The sequence below is a fragment of the Myotis nattereri genome, assembly GCF_964212035.1.
Source record: "Myotis nattereri genome assembly, chromosome: 16".
Classification (NCBI taxonomy): domain Eukaryota; kingdom Metazoa; phylum Chordata; class Mammalia; order Chiroptera; family Vespertilionidae; genus Myotis; species Myotis nattereri.
The window spans coordinates 7,452,337-7,467,325 of NC_138091.1; the positions used below are offsets into that span (position 1 = coordinate 7,452,337).

The following is a 14,989-nucleotide window of genomic DNA, read 5'->3' on the forward strand; positions in this document are numbered from 1 at the left end:
CACTGAGAATGTTGGACATCCGGAGGCCAAAACACATCTTCCATGATGCTCCAGCTCAACACTGCCCTCCTGAGTCCCACCCGCCACAGCCTTCTGGTTACTGAACAGAGCATTGAGGAGCTCCCAGGGAGGGGCAACCCCCTTAGGTTCCAGGCTGTGAGCACATTCTCTTTGCGTTCCCAGGGTCTGTGTCTGTAGGAAACTGTACTCTTCACAGAAAAGCAGCTGGGTCCTTCTGGTCTTGGCCAAGGCAGAGTGAAGGGCAGGGGAAGGGGCAGGGCTAGAAGGTGGGATTGTTGTGTCCGAAGATGCAGATGGGGACGTGCTTGACGTGGGAGGACCACTGGGCTGACAACTGGAAAAACGCCACGTCATTCCACTCGACGCCATCGATGACGACCGGCAGCATGCTCTGCTGGTGCTTGGCCCTGCAAACCAGGCGACCAATGCCCTGGATGCACTGGCTTTGGGACTCCACATTCTCGTCCGTGGTTTTCTTGGGCGCCTTCTTTTTTCTCTCCTTGGTGACCACAGCCATGGACAAGGCAGGTGTTGCTGTGCCCTCACCACTGCGGGGCAGCCTGCTGACCTGGACAGACTGGAAGAAGCACTTGAGTGTGTTTTTGGTGGTAGGCAGCTGTTTCTTCTCTGTGACTCTCTTCGTATCTATTGGCTGGGCTGCTGTCCAGTAATCCACCTGCAGCTCCATCATGTGTGCATGGACACTCTGACTGGTGGAGGACAGGCTCCCACTCATTGATGCGGGGGAGAGTGTGTTGGGTGAGGCCTTCCCGGTAGGGGACAGAAGCTCACCGGAGCATGAGGTGACTACATCATCTGAGCCTCCTGACATGGCTGCAGATGGTTCCACTCTTCCAACCTTCACTGCCCCCACAAAGGGGATGAGCTGTGTGGACTTTTCATTGGGGCGCTGCTGCTTAGACATGAGAATGGCCTCAGCAATGGGCAGCAGGTAGACACAGTTGGCCCCTGCAACGTACTCAGAGATTCTCGACACAACGTCCTGTGTGTCCTGCAAGGTGTTCTCAGACTCCAGGTTGTTGAACATGTCCCGCCAGTACAGGTCCTGGAAGAAGTTGTTGTAGCGGCAGTCCATGGAGCCCAGGTAGCTGGCCAAGGGGTGGGGACCCAGCGGGATGACCAGGAAGCGCATGTAGTCTAGCCATTGGGGTGGCTGCTGGGACAGCTGCCTCACGAAGACCCGCAGCACAGCGTTGAAGTAGGGCTGTGCCCCTGCCACCGCCATCTTCACAGGCGTCAGGGCCTGGGAATCGCAGTTGCAGTATCTCTGCATGTGTGAGACGATGATGCTGAAGGCCTCCTGGACGTCATCTGTGGAGCAAGTGCACACCACGGGCAGCGAGTGCCCCTGCAGGATGTCCGAAAGTAACTGGCCCTGCCAGGCGCAGGTGTTGACCAGGATGATGTTCTCGGGCATCTTGTCCTGGCAAATGAGGATGTTGTGGAGCTGGTCACGGATGGGCTTCCTGGGGATCTGCCACTGGCTCTGTGGGTATGGGCTCTCGTTGCCCATTCTGTTGACCCACTCATTCAGGGCTGTGCCGCAGCCCCGGTGGCCAGCCTGCTTCCTCTTGGACCTGCTGGAGGGCAGGACCAGAGACTTGGTGAAGCGCACTATGGATGGCAGCTTCTTGGTGAACCAATGCTGGGCGGAGGACCCTGCCTCCCGGTTGTCCTCCAGCTGTGCCAGCTGCTTCCCAGGGGAGCGAATTGTGTGGGCCACTGAGTCAGAGCTACTATCGCTTGACATGCTGTCAAAGTATCGCCTGAGTTTGGGCTTTGGGGTGCTGGGGACACTGATATCGTCCTCCGTGTCTAGGCTACTGTCACTAGAGCTCAGCACAATATCATACCGACGGTGCAGAGCCTTCTCCACTTTGGGGACATGCCTCACAAGGGCCTGTTCTGAGGATATGACCTTCTCCGACACTTGGGCCCTGAGCATAGATGCCACGGCTTCCTGGTGGTAATTGTGTTGCCTGTTCATGCACCTCCTTCTTACTATGAGATTCCCTTGGTCCAAGTTATTCTCCTGGGACTGCCTGTGGACGGCATTGTGACTGGCCGGCTGCTCAAAGAAGCAGCTCTCAGATGTGCTGGCGAGGTGGTTATGCGAGGTTTGGGCCTTAGTGCTGGCCGGCATGGCAGTGGCCTCCTGATCGATAGGCTGGCGGGACAGGGAGGCCATTCGAATCTTAGTGGTGGGTGTGCTGTAGGCCACAAGTTGGGAGTCACTGTGGCTTGTCTGCTTGCCTCCCGGGGCCCTCGCGTTCTCAGGCGGGTGGGCCAGATTCAGAGGCTCCTTTTGGATCCTGGTGCTGTGGAGGCCCCGCATCTCCATCGGCAAGCTGGAGTCTGACAGGCCTTCCATGTATGGCCTGAGCTCGGGCCTGGGGCTGCTGAGCACACTGTGATTGTCCTTCATGCCTGGGCCGCTAGACAGCCCTTCAAAGTATGGCCGAAGCTTAGGTATGGTGGTGCTGAGGACGCTGCCATCGTCCTCAGTGTCTGTGCCACTGTCACTGGGGTTCGGCAGCATGTCATACAGGAGGTCCAGGTCCTCCTCCACCTCCGGGACATGCTCCCCATGGTCCTGCTCAGGGTCCAGGACCTCCTCCGAACCTTGGACTGTGCGCAGCCATAACAGGACTTTCTGGTGGTAGTTCTGTTGCGTGGTCAGGGTGCTCCTTGTGAATATGAGAGGCCCCTCATCACAGTCACCCTCCTCCTGGTCAGCGGTGTGGTAGCTGGCCTCCCGCTGCGAGAAGAAGCTCTCACACATGCACTCAGAGTAGTTGTCCGAGGACTCAGCCTCGGGACTGGCTTGCCTGGCGCTGTCCTCCTGGTCGATGGGCGGCATGGACAGAGAGGAGATCTGGATGTTGTCCACCTTGCTGGTGGTTGTGCTGTGGGCCACAAATCCATTGTCCGTCTCACTTGGCTGCTTGCCTCCCAGGGCCCACGAATTCTCGGGCATGTGGGGCAGACTCAGAGGCTCTGCTTGGGTCCTGTCACTGTGGCTGCCCCACATCTCCGTCTGCAAACTGGAGTCTGACAGGCCATCCAAGTATGGCCTGAGCTTGGGCCTGTGGGTCCTGAGGATGCTCTCATCATCCTCCAGGTATGGGTCACTTTTCCTGCACTTCCCCATCATGTCAGACCGAAGGTCCCTCTCTGACACTTTGGACCTGTGAAACAGCGCCAGGACTTTCAGCTTCAGGTTTCCTCCTATGGACGGCCGCTGCTTGTTTGGTTCCCCCTTCTCCAAGGCATCCTTGTGCAGGTCCTGTCTGTGCTTTCCCCTGCCGCTGGCCTGCAGCTCATCCTGCCCCTCATAGTTCCCTGCCGCCTTGGCCTTAGGGCTGACCTGCATGGCACTGTCCTCGTGTTCGATGGGCTCACTGCACAGGGAGGAGATCCAGATCTCGGCCACCGCAGTGGAGGATTCCTTGATACTGCGAAAGAGGCTCACCATCTGGCCAAACCTGGGGTTTCGCTGCATGACGTCAGCCATGTGGATGGCACCAGAGGCCAGTGTCTCGTAGCCCAGGACATTTCTGTTCTTAGAGCACTTCCTCTGCTCCAGCAGGATCAGGAGCTTGTTACCTTCTCCCTTGAGGAAGTGGTTGTACTGCAGGGAGAAGGTGAGCGCCAGGTTGGTGTGCACTGGTCTACTGCGGGGCAGCACAATCTCTTGGGACCTCAGGATGCCCTTGGAGTCCTGCATCCTCACGGAAATTACCACGGAGTTGAGGTCCTTGGCCAGCTTCTTGAAGATCACTAGCTTCGTTACAGTGAGACTACACCACCTGGGCACGCAGCTGGGGCTGGAGCAGTCCACCTCCCAGGTGGCGAACAGGTTCTGGGGGACCAGTGTTTTGAGCACCGTGGACGTGCTGGCCAGGCCCACAGTTCGTGAGGAAGCTGCAGCTGCTGGCACCCTACCGGACCTTTTCCTACTCAGGGTTGGTGGTTTTTTCTCCTGTGGTGGGACAGAGGAGGGACATGATTGGTGCATGAAGTGGGGCATGAGTGAATCAAAGGAGAGTGTGGCCACACAAAAAGCAGCCACTCGCTAATCTGTGATTAGGTCAGGGAAGGCCTGGGTGATGGTCTTTTAACCTCAGAGACCTAAAGTTATCACAAAGATGCTTTGAAATTAAAACGTTTTAACTAAAAGCTGTTTACGGTGGGTCGCTGGGTCCTAGGTTGGAATCTTCTGCAAAAAGGTCATTATTTACCTTAACTGAGACTGTCTACTGTCTTTTGGAATCTACAAGAACATAGCTTTGGAATGTCAAAGGAATTTTCCTATTTTTTGGATACTCTGTGCTCTGTGGAGACCACAAATCCCCTCACTGTTATTGAGTTCATTGTTGGCTGTTCTGTCCTATATCCCCCTATAGGAAAGAAGTATATGTCTGTCATTTCACTTTTCATACAATCTATCACCAATGGATTTCATGCAACTCACATACATCGCCACTTCTGACCGTAATATCTAAAATAAGGTGACAACTGCCATTCTCCAGAGCATTATTTCAATCCATTGAGGTTTTGATTCAAGGCCAATGACCATTTGGCTCAGATAAAATCTCAACAATTGTTCACAGTTTTGAATGCTTCTGACATGGACATTTCCTTGGCACAATACAGCAGGATCCCAGAAAATCTCACCCAGCACCACCCTGCAGACCTACACCCGGTGCTGGCATCCAGCAAAGGGTCCATTGACGCACCAGTTCCCTGCCTGCCGGTGAACTTGTGACACTTGTCTGTTGGATTCAGGACCTTCCCTTGCTTGTGTTGCTGACTTTATTGGAGCCATATTTTGTAATACTTTCTGGGCAAACACCTTAGCTGTTTAAGTGAGAGCTGATCTTGTTCAGCTCAGAAGATAAAGGGGCACATCCTCCTTCCTGCATGAATCTCAGATGTTCTTAGACAACTGAGGATCTTTGCGGATTTGTCTGAGGTCATTCCTCATGACATGCAGGAGCCCCATAAGGAAATTCGCACACAACTGCAATTAAACTAACTGGCTCTTCAGGGGGAGCACTAATGAGGTTTAGTCCACCTCTGCTGGTAGCCCTTCTGGTGGTTGTAGTCAGCAAGGAGAGAAACTGAGGCACAAAGAAGGTTGAATGAGACTCTAGGGGAGTGAGCAACTTGCAGCTCAACCCATAAAGCAACAAACTTTAACCCACTACATAATACTCCTAGAAACTGTGCTGAGACTCTGCAGATACCAAACAATAAAAACAACAGCAACAAGCATACCTATAAGTAACATGGGAAGTTGTGCCTCCATGACTGGGAACTCCCAGGCCCCAGCCCTCATTAATATTCCTGATAGGAAGCCTTGACTTGCAAGTGCTTTACAGAAGGGTAAATGTAGGAAGATTTAACTACAAAATATCAACTGAGAAATGGCCAATATACAGTTTTCTTTGGGTGCCTAAATTAATTTTTCACAGGCAAAATAAAACAAAAGAAACAAATAACTATAACAATGGCGGCCTGAAAATTGAACTGATTGAGTGCATAGGATGCACATCTTTATTTGGAAATTAGAAACTTCTAAGGAGAAGCAGAGACAACTTCTCTTTAAAAAATAAATGAACAAGAAATTTCAGAGATTATCTTCCAACTCTCCTGAAGCTAATACATGCTAACACCCCATCCTCCCCCTTCTATAGCACGTCCCCTACATCTTTTGCTCTCTGAGCTTCCTTGTCCAGATGTCTTCCTTCCCTTCCCTTCTTTCTTCCCCTTCTGTCCCCTCCACTGCCCCTCCCTACTGACTTAAGGGAAAATGAGATTAGGAATTCTGCCCACTCCCTTTGGAGAAAAGCTGCTCTCAGCCAGAGAGCAATCAGCAATCATCCTCCATTTTCTCTATGGCCCTTATTGGTTCACAGAGAAATTTAACTGATGGAACATGCAATCCTGGATATTTTAACCTATTGCAATTAATATACTCCTGGTTTCTGGGAGCAAAAGCAAGAGAAGTACTAAATAAGGTTTATAGAAAACTCCTATAGAGAAGCCTCCACACTTTAGGGATATAGGAAATTGAAACAGGATTTAGAAAAAGGATACAAACAGAAACATGCCTAGGGCTGCTCCAAGCTTGTTTTTCCTTCCCACTGATACTTTGGGAGAATTTTAAATGATCATTAAAAGGGAAGCCATTGCCCTAGCCAGTTTGGCTAAGGAAATAGAGTGTCACCTGCAGACTGAAGGGTCCCAGGTTTGATTCTGGTCAAGAGCACATGCCCAGGTTGCAGGCTTGATCCCCATTAGGGGGCGTGCAGAAGGCAGCCAATTGGAGATTCTCTCTCATCATTGATGTTTCTATCTCTCTCTCCCTTTCCCTTCCTCTCTGAAATCAGTAAAAAATCTATTTTTAAAAAGGGGGAGGGGGAGAAGCCACTAAGTACCCTGTATATATTGAGGCTATTTTATTTGTTTTTAACCACAACCAATTAATTGCTTTCACCATCGGAATAAAGCTTTCCTACAAATGTCTGTTTTTTAATCAAAACCTGTTTCCTTCCAACTAGGGAATGTTATGAGAATATATATGGTTTGCTTATCAAATCTCCCCCAATTCCCCTGTTTAGTGAGTGGGGTTTTTTTACTCTTTAATGAAATCAGTGATGCTGACAGATGCTTTCTCCAGAATAGTAACATATATACTTAGAATAAATGAACCCGATACTGAACCAAAAGGGAAAGTAATGATTTTAAAGGAACCTTCCAGGAGGAAACTAAGCTTGAGACTGACCGAATGTTTGCTAATCATCTCTTCTTCAGTATTATCTTCCACAAGACCCTGAGAGATGGCTGAACAGGGTACCCACCCTACTCAGAATGGCCCCAAACAGCCCAGAGACATGCAGACATGGCTCTAACACTAGGCTTTCTCATATGTCTGCCTAAAGATGGGGGGCCAGCCCACAGTGAAGTGAGAATTCTCTTTTGGGGTACATATTCACCAAATGGGAGTAACTTGACCCTGAGTGCCTCAAACAAGAAGCCAATCTTCTTTTGTTACACCAATTACCTGGTTGCAATATAAAGTGGGTAATAAAGAGGCTTTGGCACCATTAACTTTAAGACTATCTCGTACCTGGGCCCTGTGTTGCCATTTCCAGGGGAGACAAACGGAGGTTTCATATACCTGAAAGTCTTTATACCTCTCAGAGTTGTGAGCTTTCTGGAAACTAGAAAAATATTCCCAAATAGAAAGAAACCATCCAAAAATGGGTGAATGAATTTGTCAATCCCTTGCTAACATTTGTGGGGGCGGGCAACATTGGTCCTGAGGTATTGAAAATGACTATCCTTGTTTTACAAGTGAAGTTTTCAAGGTGCCATAGGTTTTGCTCCAGAAACAATTCAAAGCCCACAAAGTCCTTCTACCTTCTCCAAACCTCCCCTATTCATTTTGGAGTCTTACAGGTAATTGGCTTCATGCAACCAAAGTCCCAGAACCTTTGAAGTGAAAATACCTGAGTTCACCAAGACGTCTTGTCTAGGCCATTCTTAAAAATACAGATCTCTGGAAGATATGACTTATCCCAATAGAAAAAACAATACCTTACCCACCTACACAAATCTCTTTAGCTTTTTCAACTATATCTTTCTAACTTAGTCAGTTTTAATGAAAGTTATTAAATATCTACACATTTTGAAATAACATGAATACTGACATATTGATTGCTAGACAAGTCTGAAGTTCACTGCTCTTGGGGGTTTTTTAATTGCAGAAGGTCTTTAAAATGGATTTGGAGCTGTTGATGTAATGTTTTTTGCTTTGCTGAAAGTGTGTTTTTTCAAAGTAAGAGTTTGATTAAAATATGTTCATCAACGTCAATCTAAGGAATGCTGTTTGTTCACTTCTGTGCTTACGATTGGAAATTAATGCTCCTAACAGTTAAAAGTTCCAGTTAAGTTGGAAGAAATTATACAGTTATGACAATAGAAGGCTTGAGGTATGAAGAGTCATATTTGAGGGAAAAGGTCACATGTAAGTTTCTCTAAGGATAGTTATTTCTGAATGGGTAAGAAGGTTTGTAAAAGGTGAGGAAAGGTTTGTAAAAGGGGGTATAGGCTATACAATTTTGTGAAAGTTTTATATAAAAATATTCTTTTATTTCTCTACCAAAAATATAATTCAAATTGTGTGTATAGTCTTTGTGAGATATGTGTTCATCTATGTGTTATGTGTGGTGAATTGTCAGCCTCCATATGACATTACTAAGATATAATCTTTTATTGGCCTACAAAGATTAAATTCTTATGTAAATTAAGGAGAATTCTGTAGTCTGGACAAAATACTTAATATTACAACTGCTTGCAAGTATGATTAATATCTTTTAGAGTTAGTTACCCTAAGTCTGGGTTTGCTTTACGTAGATTTACAAAAAGTCCATGGTATAATGTTTTGCACAAGTATATTTGCAACCTTCCCAAAGTTTCTATTGTAAGAGACTTTTAAAACAGGAGATGACTTTGAGTCAATTCCAATGGGCCCTAGAGTACCTCAAGGAATTATTCTCTCTCCTTATTAGAGAAACGTTTTTGACTAATTTAGGACTACTTAATATGCTTGAAATTACCTGAGAAGCTTTAAAAAATTAAAAAAATATAAATAACTGCTATTTGTGTACCTATATTTTTATTAAAATGGATGTTCTAAAGATTTCAACCTGCCCTAGGAAGGAATGTACAAAGATTCAAGAAAATTTCAAATAGGAAACACTCTGTTGTAACAGTGGTCTTGGTGTCAGCGACACCAGGCCAGCCAAGAGGATGGTTCCCTGTGAGGGTGTCTGGCAGTTCGACTCCGGGTATTTGTGGCACAAACATTGGAAGTTTATGAATTATATCCAATTCTCAATACAAGAAGCCATTGACAATGTTTTAAAATCTTACATGCTATCTGTTCCTTTTATATTCAAATTATGTATTGAATCCAAATATATATATATATATATATATACTTATATATTTTCATATCATTCTCTCTAATTTTACAGTAATTGTTGTTATCCAAAAATTATTGCCTTGAAATGTTATATTTTACCAAAAAGGCAGTTTTTCCTCAATTGCATTGCAATCAAAACTATAACCATACCATTTTGTTTGTTTATTTTTTTAATATATTTTATTGATTTTTTACAGAGAGGAAGGGAGAGAGATAGAGAGTTAGAAACATCGATGAGAGAGAAACATCGATCAGCTGCCTCCTGCACATCTCCTACTGGGGGTATGCCTGCAACCCAGGTACATGCCCTTGACCGGAATCGAACCTGGGACCTTTCAGTCCGCAGGCCGACGCTCTATCCACTGAGCCAAACCGGTTTCGGCCATACCACTTTGTTTTGTCGTTCATAGATATTGTTTTACTTTACTGCATTTTCAAATATGTTACATCTTTAGAAAAATTCATGAAAAGGACTCTTGACTTACTCTATTTTTTTATTCTTTTCATATATTTTATTGATTTTTTACAGAGAAAGAGAGGTCTAGAGAGTTGGAAACATTGATGAGAGAGAAATATCGATCAGCTGCCTCTGGCACAATCCCTACTGGAAATGTGCCTGCAACCAAGGTACATGCCCTTGACCTGAATTGAATCTGGGACCCTTGAGTCCTCAGGTCTAAGCTCCACCCACTGAGCCAAACCAGTCAGGGCTTGACTTACTCTAAGTAACAGGTTTCTACGCAGGTCACATCTTTGAACTGAATGAAGAAATATAGAACTCTAAGGAATGACTGAATTCATGAACATACTAGCAAATAACCAGGATAAACAACAAAACGGGTAGGGAACGAAATGAAGGGAAGATGGTTATTATTGTTATGACTCTGTTTAAAATACTGCTGATTTTTAGTCTTTTTGTTTTCCAAATATAAGGAAAACTAAAAGTAGAAATTCTACATTACTATCCATGACTCACTAGGAAGGTTAGAGGCAATGATACATTAGTGACATTCATTTCACAGTAATCCCAAGAGACAAAGACTTCAAGGACCAAAACTTACAACCAGGAGATTTTGTTTATTGAAACACATTAATTAAAGACTCTCTCCAATGTGTTAAAAAGGATGTTACCTTATTAAAGGCCTAACCATAAATGGATATCTGTCACTGACACTGCCCTCCATCCACCAAGGAGACTGAAGACTTGTCAAGGATGAGAAACCACTGGCCGTGGGGGCTGACAGCTTTCCCAAGAAGTCAACAAGGCCTGGATGCTGACAGATTACTGCTGCTCAAACCTTCTTCTTCTATCTCCTAACTGTTATTGATTATATGTACACCAACTGATTTTTATATTTTTATTACATACCTTATTACATATGAATTGTTGAATTTCGATATCTGCTAAGTTTTCCCACCTACTAGACAAGTACATTCTAATGATCAGTACGGTAAGGAAACAGTAGAGAGTCTTAATTCTTCAGGTCAAACATAGCATAAGTACAAGGAACAGTGGATGAAGAAGGAAACATATAATTAGCTTAATAAGCAATTATGAAAATATATGCAAAGGGTTTTTGGTTGGCTGGGATGCTTATTTTCCTTAGTCACTTTCTTGTCTAGTAGTCGACATTTTCTATTCCTAAGCAGTGTTCCTGCTTTAATGTTTTTGCTTTTGTTCCTGGTATGTAAATGTTATACTAGATGCAAAATACCAAAACTTAAGACAAGCAGCAAACGGACTCTGCTCATGTTAGCTCAAAATATAAAATTGATACAGAATATTTTTTAACAAAAACATATAGGATCTCATGGCCTCCCATGCACCTGCCTTTTTATTTTGATTTATAATAAAAATTCCACTTTGAATGTCATTCAAGGTTAGAGTCTTACCTTATCCGGAATGGTCCATTGTTCAGCAAGACATAACACTAACACTCATCATCAATGCATAATTTGTATTGATTTCTGAATAAAAGGAGGATGTGTGAATGAAAAAGGAGCCCCATGCTAACCTGACTAGCTCAGGGAAGTCCTGCAAGGCAGCCTTGCAAACTCAGAGACCTTAAGTAACTACAAAGGATGGTCTGAAATTAAAACACTAACAGGAGCTCATGATGGGTCATCAGATCCTTGTCTGGCATCTTCCCTGACAAAGGTCAATCTTTACCTTAACTAAGTGTGTGTACTGCCTTTTTGCCTCTATGATAACATATCATTGGATTTTCCTTATTTTGGACACCTCATGCTCAGGCACTGTTCTGTGCTCTGCGGAGATCAGAGATCCCTTCGTTGCTATTGAGTTCATTGTTGACTTGAAACTATCCTACGTCCACCATTGTAAAAGAAATATGTGCCTATCATTTTACCCTTTTTCCAATCACAGAAGTGTCTCCAATTTGCTTTCTCCTGTCTCCCTAAACTATCACCCATGGATTTCATGCAACCCACATAAGTCTGCACTTTTGCTTGTATTGTATAAAATAAGGTGCAAAATTGTCATTCTCAGGAGCATTCTCTCATCCCATTGAGATTTTTCTCGCTCACAATTGTTGACATTTTGGATCAAATAAACACACACACACATTTTTCAGAGGTCTGAAAGTTTTTCACATTAATAAGAGATAAGGTTCTTGGCAGGAAAAGTAGAATTGCAGGTGAGGAATATGAAGCACATTAGTATCTTAGGTCATTCTCTTCGCAGAGGACAAACAGCACATGCTGGTATTAACAGTGTCACCCGTGCGATTTCTGACAGAACACCCCAATGTATGATGAGCACACAGAGGCTTTTCCTGGGGGGGAGGATTTGGATGTCAGGACATGTGGTATGTTTAGTGTGGCACCGTCGCCATGGCAATGGAAGGTTTTAAGTCCAGGTCCCACAGAAAAAAGACATGGATCTCTGTGATAAGCAGTCGCGGTCCCCATACAATGTGCAGCCCTGGGAGGCCCCAGCTCCTGACATGGAGGAGACGAGGACCCAGATTCCTTAGGGAACTGGACACTAGGAGGGATCTCAGGGGAGCAGCAGGGTGCCTTCTGGAACCTGAGTCCTGTTGACTCCCTGGGGTCCTGGAGTTTGGGTCAATTGGGCACCTACACTCACCCTGCGGCGGTGCGTCAGGCTTGAGGATATCTCAGGTGTCTGTGCCACCTGCAAGGGCGTGGAATTAAAGACCCCATCTGTCGGCTCCGGTCCGCTCTCCTGTGCAGAGCTCTATACAGACAGTTTCCAGTCACCAGGGGAAAACCTCAGAGCCCTGTTTTGCTGGTTCTCTAAAACTTGTGACTCTCCACTCCAGACACACAGAATGTGATCTGCTGAGACCTCTACTGGCAAGGAAAAGGCATGACAGCCTGAGGGCCTAGGACTCCCATTGGCATAGATAAGGGACCCCTCTAGAGCCCCATCTCCACCTGCCTGCCCTACCCTGGGGTGTGATCACAGCAGGACCTCGAGGTTATCCACTGCTCCAAACACTCCCGCGGTTCTCCCTGCAGGACCCCCTATCCACCACATGAAGAGGGGGGATGTGGGCTGCACAGGGATGGCCCACAGAGGAGGCTGGCCTGGCGTGAATGGGTCTGACCCAGGCCACCTTCACTTACCTGAGGGGATCTTCTTGAAAACGGCCAGAGATGTCGGGCACGAGTGGTGAACCGTCTACAGAGTCTGGAACAACGCTCCCTGCAGGGTCTCCGGGAACCAGAGCCCCCACAACTGGGAACACAACAGGAGAACATGTTGAACTGTCAACTGTCTCTTGCCAAGTGAGTGGCAGTTGGGCAGTTGCTAGAGAGTGGGTGCCTGGTTACCGGGGTTCCAAGTTCTATTAGGAAGTGACCTCACTTCCTGGAATTGCCTCCCTGATGACTCCCCTCACCTAATAACAGCTATAGATAGTCCTGTGGGCTGCTGACTGCTCACCTACCTTCTCCATGGAATACCAACATTGTACACAGTGACACGAACACACCCTCTCCACAAGGTTTAGCTGCAGCCAGGGTACTAGGTTTGAGGAGACAGACCAGGGCTCAGACTCAACCCCTCATTCTTACCTCTTCTTGATCCTGGATAAGTCATTGTGCCTGTTAGATCCTGTCTCTTCTCTGCCTGCACAATGGATTATTGCAGCATGTGCTTCTTAGCGTTATTTACGCTCATGAAGGAAGTAGCTATAAAGTAGGAGGAGGAATGCCACAAGGCAAAAGTGCCTACAACCCCTTTTTCTTCCTATTGTCACCTCCTCGGTGTCTGATTTTCTTTTAATTCCACAAAGAGTCATTTGATTGTGTGTGTGTGTGTGTGTGTGTGTGTGTGTGTGTGAGAGAGAGAGAGAGAGAGAGAGAGAGAGAGAGAGAGAGAGAGAGAGATTGAGTGCGCGCACACGCACATATGCTAGTGCTAGGTTGAATTGTGTTAACAAAGCCTGAATACAGTAGTTTGCAGAGGCAACGGTTAATTTCATAGCCATGTGAATTCAATCATCTGGTGGAACTAAAAAGACTTCCTGATTTTTTGGATTATTCATCTTTTTTCTTATTGTAAGGATGAGAGTAAGAACTTACAAGGTCATATGTCAGAGTGGAAACCACAAGTTGACATTTTCTTTGACAATGGCTTGTGGGGGACATGACTTCCATTTCCCCCTTTCTAACAGCTGCCAATTTCCATATCCAGGTGGTCTGGGGAGTTTGGCTCAAGGCCCCAGAGTGGAGTTATCAGCACAGCTCACTGACCTGGCCAGAGTGATGACGGTTGTATGTGGACATGTGACTTCAGTGAGTTGAATAAAATTCTTTTTATTAGTCACAAGAAAAAAAGTTCTGTTTCCATAGGTCTCATGGCCTTGTGAAAACATGGTTTTAGTCAATAATCATGTGAGAGGTGCAAATGAAAACAAAAACGAGGGCCCTGACCGGTTTAGTCAGTGGATAGAGTGTTGGCCTGAGGAATGAAAAGTCCCGGCTTCGATTCCGGTCAAGGGCACATGCCCAGTTTTGGGCATTGATCCCCGATAGAGGCAAGTAGGAGGCAGCTAATCAATGATTCTCTCATCACTGATGTTTTTCTCTCTCTCTCTGAAATCAATAAAAATATATTTTTTCAAAACAAAATCGGATACCGTCTCACACTTGTCAGAATGGCTATCATCCACAAATCAAGAAAGGACAAATGCTGGTGATTATGTGGAAAAAAAGGAACCCTTGTGCACTGCTGGTGGGAACGTAGACTGGAGCAGGCATTATGGAAAACAGTCTGGAGCTTCTTTGAAAAATTAAAAATGAAACTCCCATTTGACCCAGTAATTCTACTTCTGGAATATATCCCAAGAAAGCAGACACACCAATCAAAAAGGATATATGCATCCCTGTGTTCATAGCAGCACAATAGCTAAGATTTGGAAACAGCCTACATTCCCATCAGCGTAAATACCCAACAGCAGCTGAGTGGAAAAAACCTGTGGTACATCTACATAATGGAATACTATGCTGCTGTAAAAAAGAAAGAAGTCTTACCATTCACAACAGCTTGCATGGACATGGAGAGCATTATGCTAAGTGAAATAAGCCAGTCAGAAAAAAATACATATCACATGGTCTCATTCATTTGTGGAATATAATGAATAACATAAACTGATGAACAAAAATCGATCCAGAGACAGAGAAGCATCAAACAGGCCCTCAAACCTCAGCAGGAAGGCAGGGGAGAGTGGGGGAGAGAGTAAGAGACCAAGCAAAGGTCTTGAATGCATGCATATAAGCATAATCAATGGACACAGTCATTAAGCGGGTAGGGGCCTGTGCTGCAGGTGGGGGTGGCTGAGGAGGGGTCTAGGGGAAAAATGGAAACATATGTTATACTTTAAACCATAATAAAATAAAATAATACAAATATTTCTTTTAGTAAAAAAAAAAAAAAAAAAACGAGAGCTAGTGCTCTTTCTG

At 45.5% G+C, this 14,989-nt stretch overlaps 1 protein-coding gene across 1 annotated transcript in view; it reads right to left on the reverse strand.

Annotated features, from left to right (window-relative positions):
• Positions 1-280: 280 nt before the first annotated feature.
• LOC308532617 (phosphofurin acidic cluster sorting protein 2-like) overlaps positions 281-14,989 on the reverse strand; it is a gene marked incomplete at both ends in the record, with an annotated part of 57,067 nt that continues 42,358 nt past the window's right edge. Inside the window, 2 exons of the mRNA XM_081110132.1 lie at positions 281-1,619; positions 1,734-3,673. Of these exons, the coding sequence (XP_080966258.1) occupies positions 281-1,619; positions 1,734-3,673 (3,279 nt within the window). The remainder of the gene's footprint in view (positions 1,620-1,733; positions 3,674-14,989) is intronic.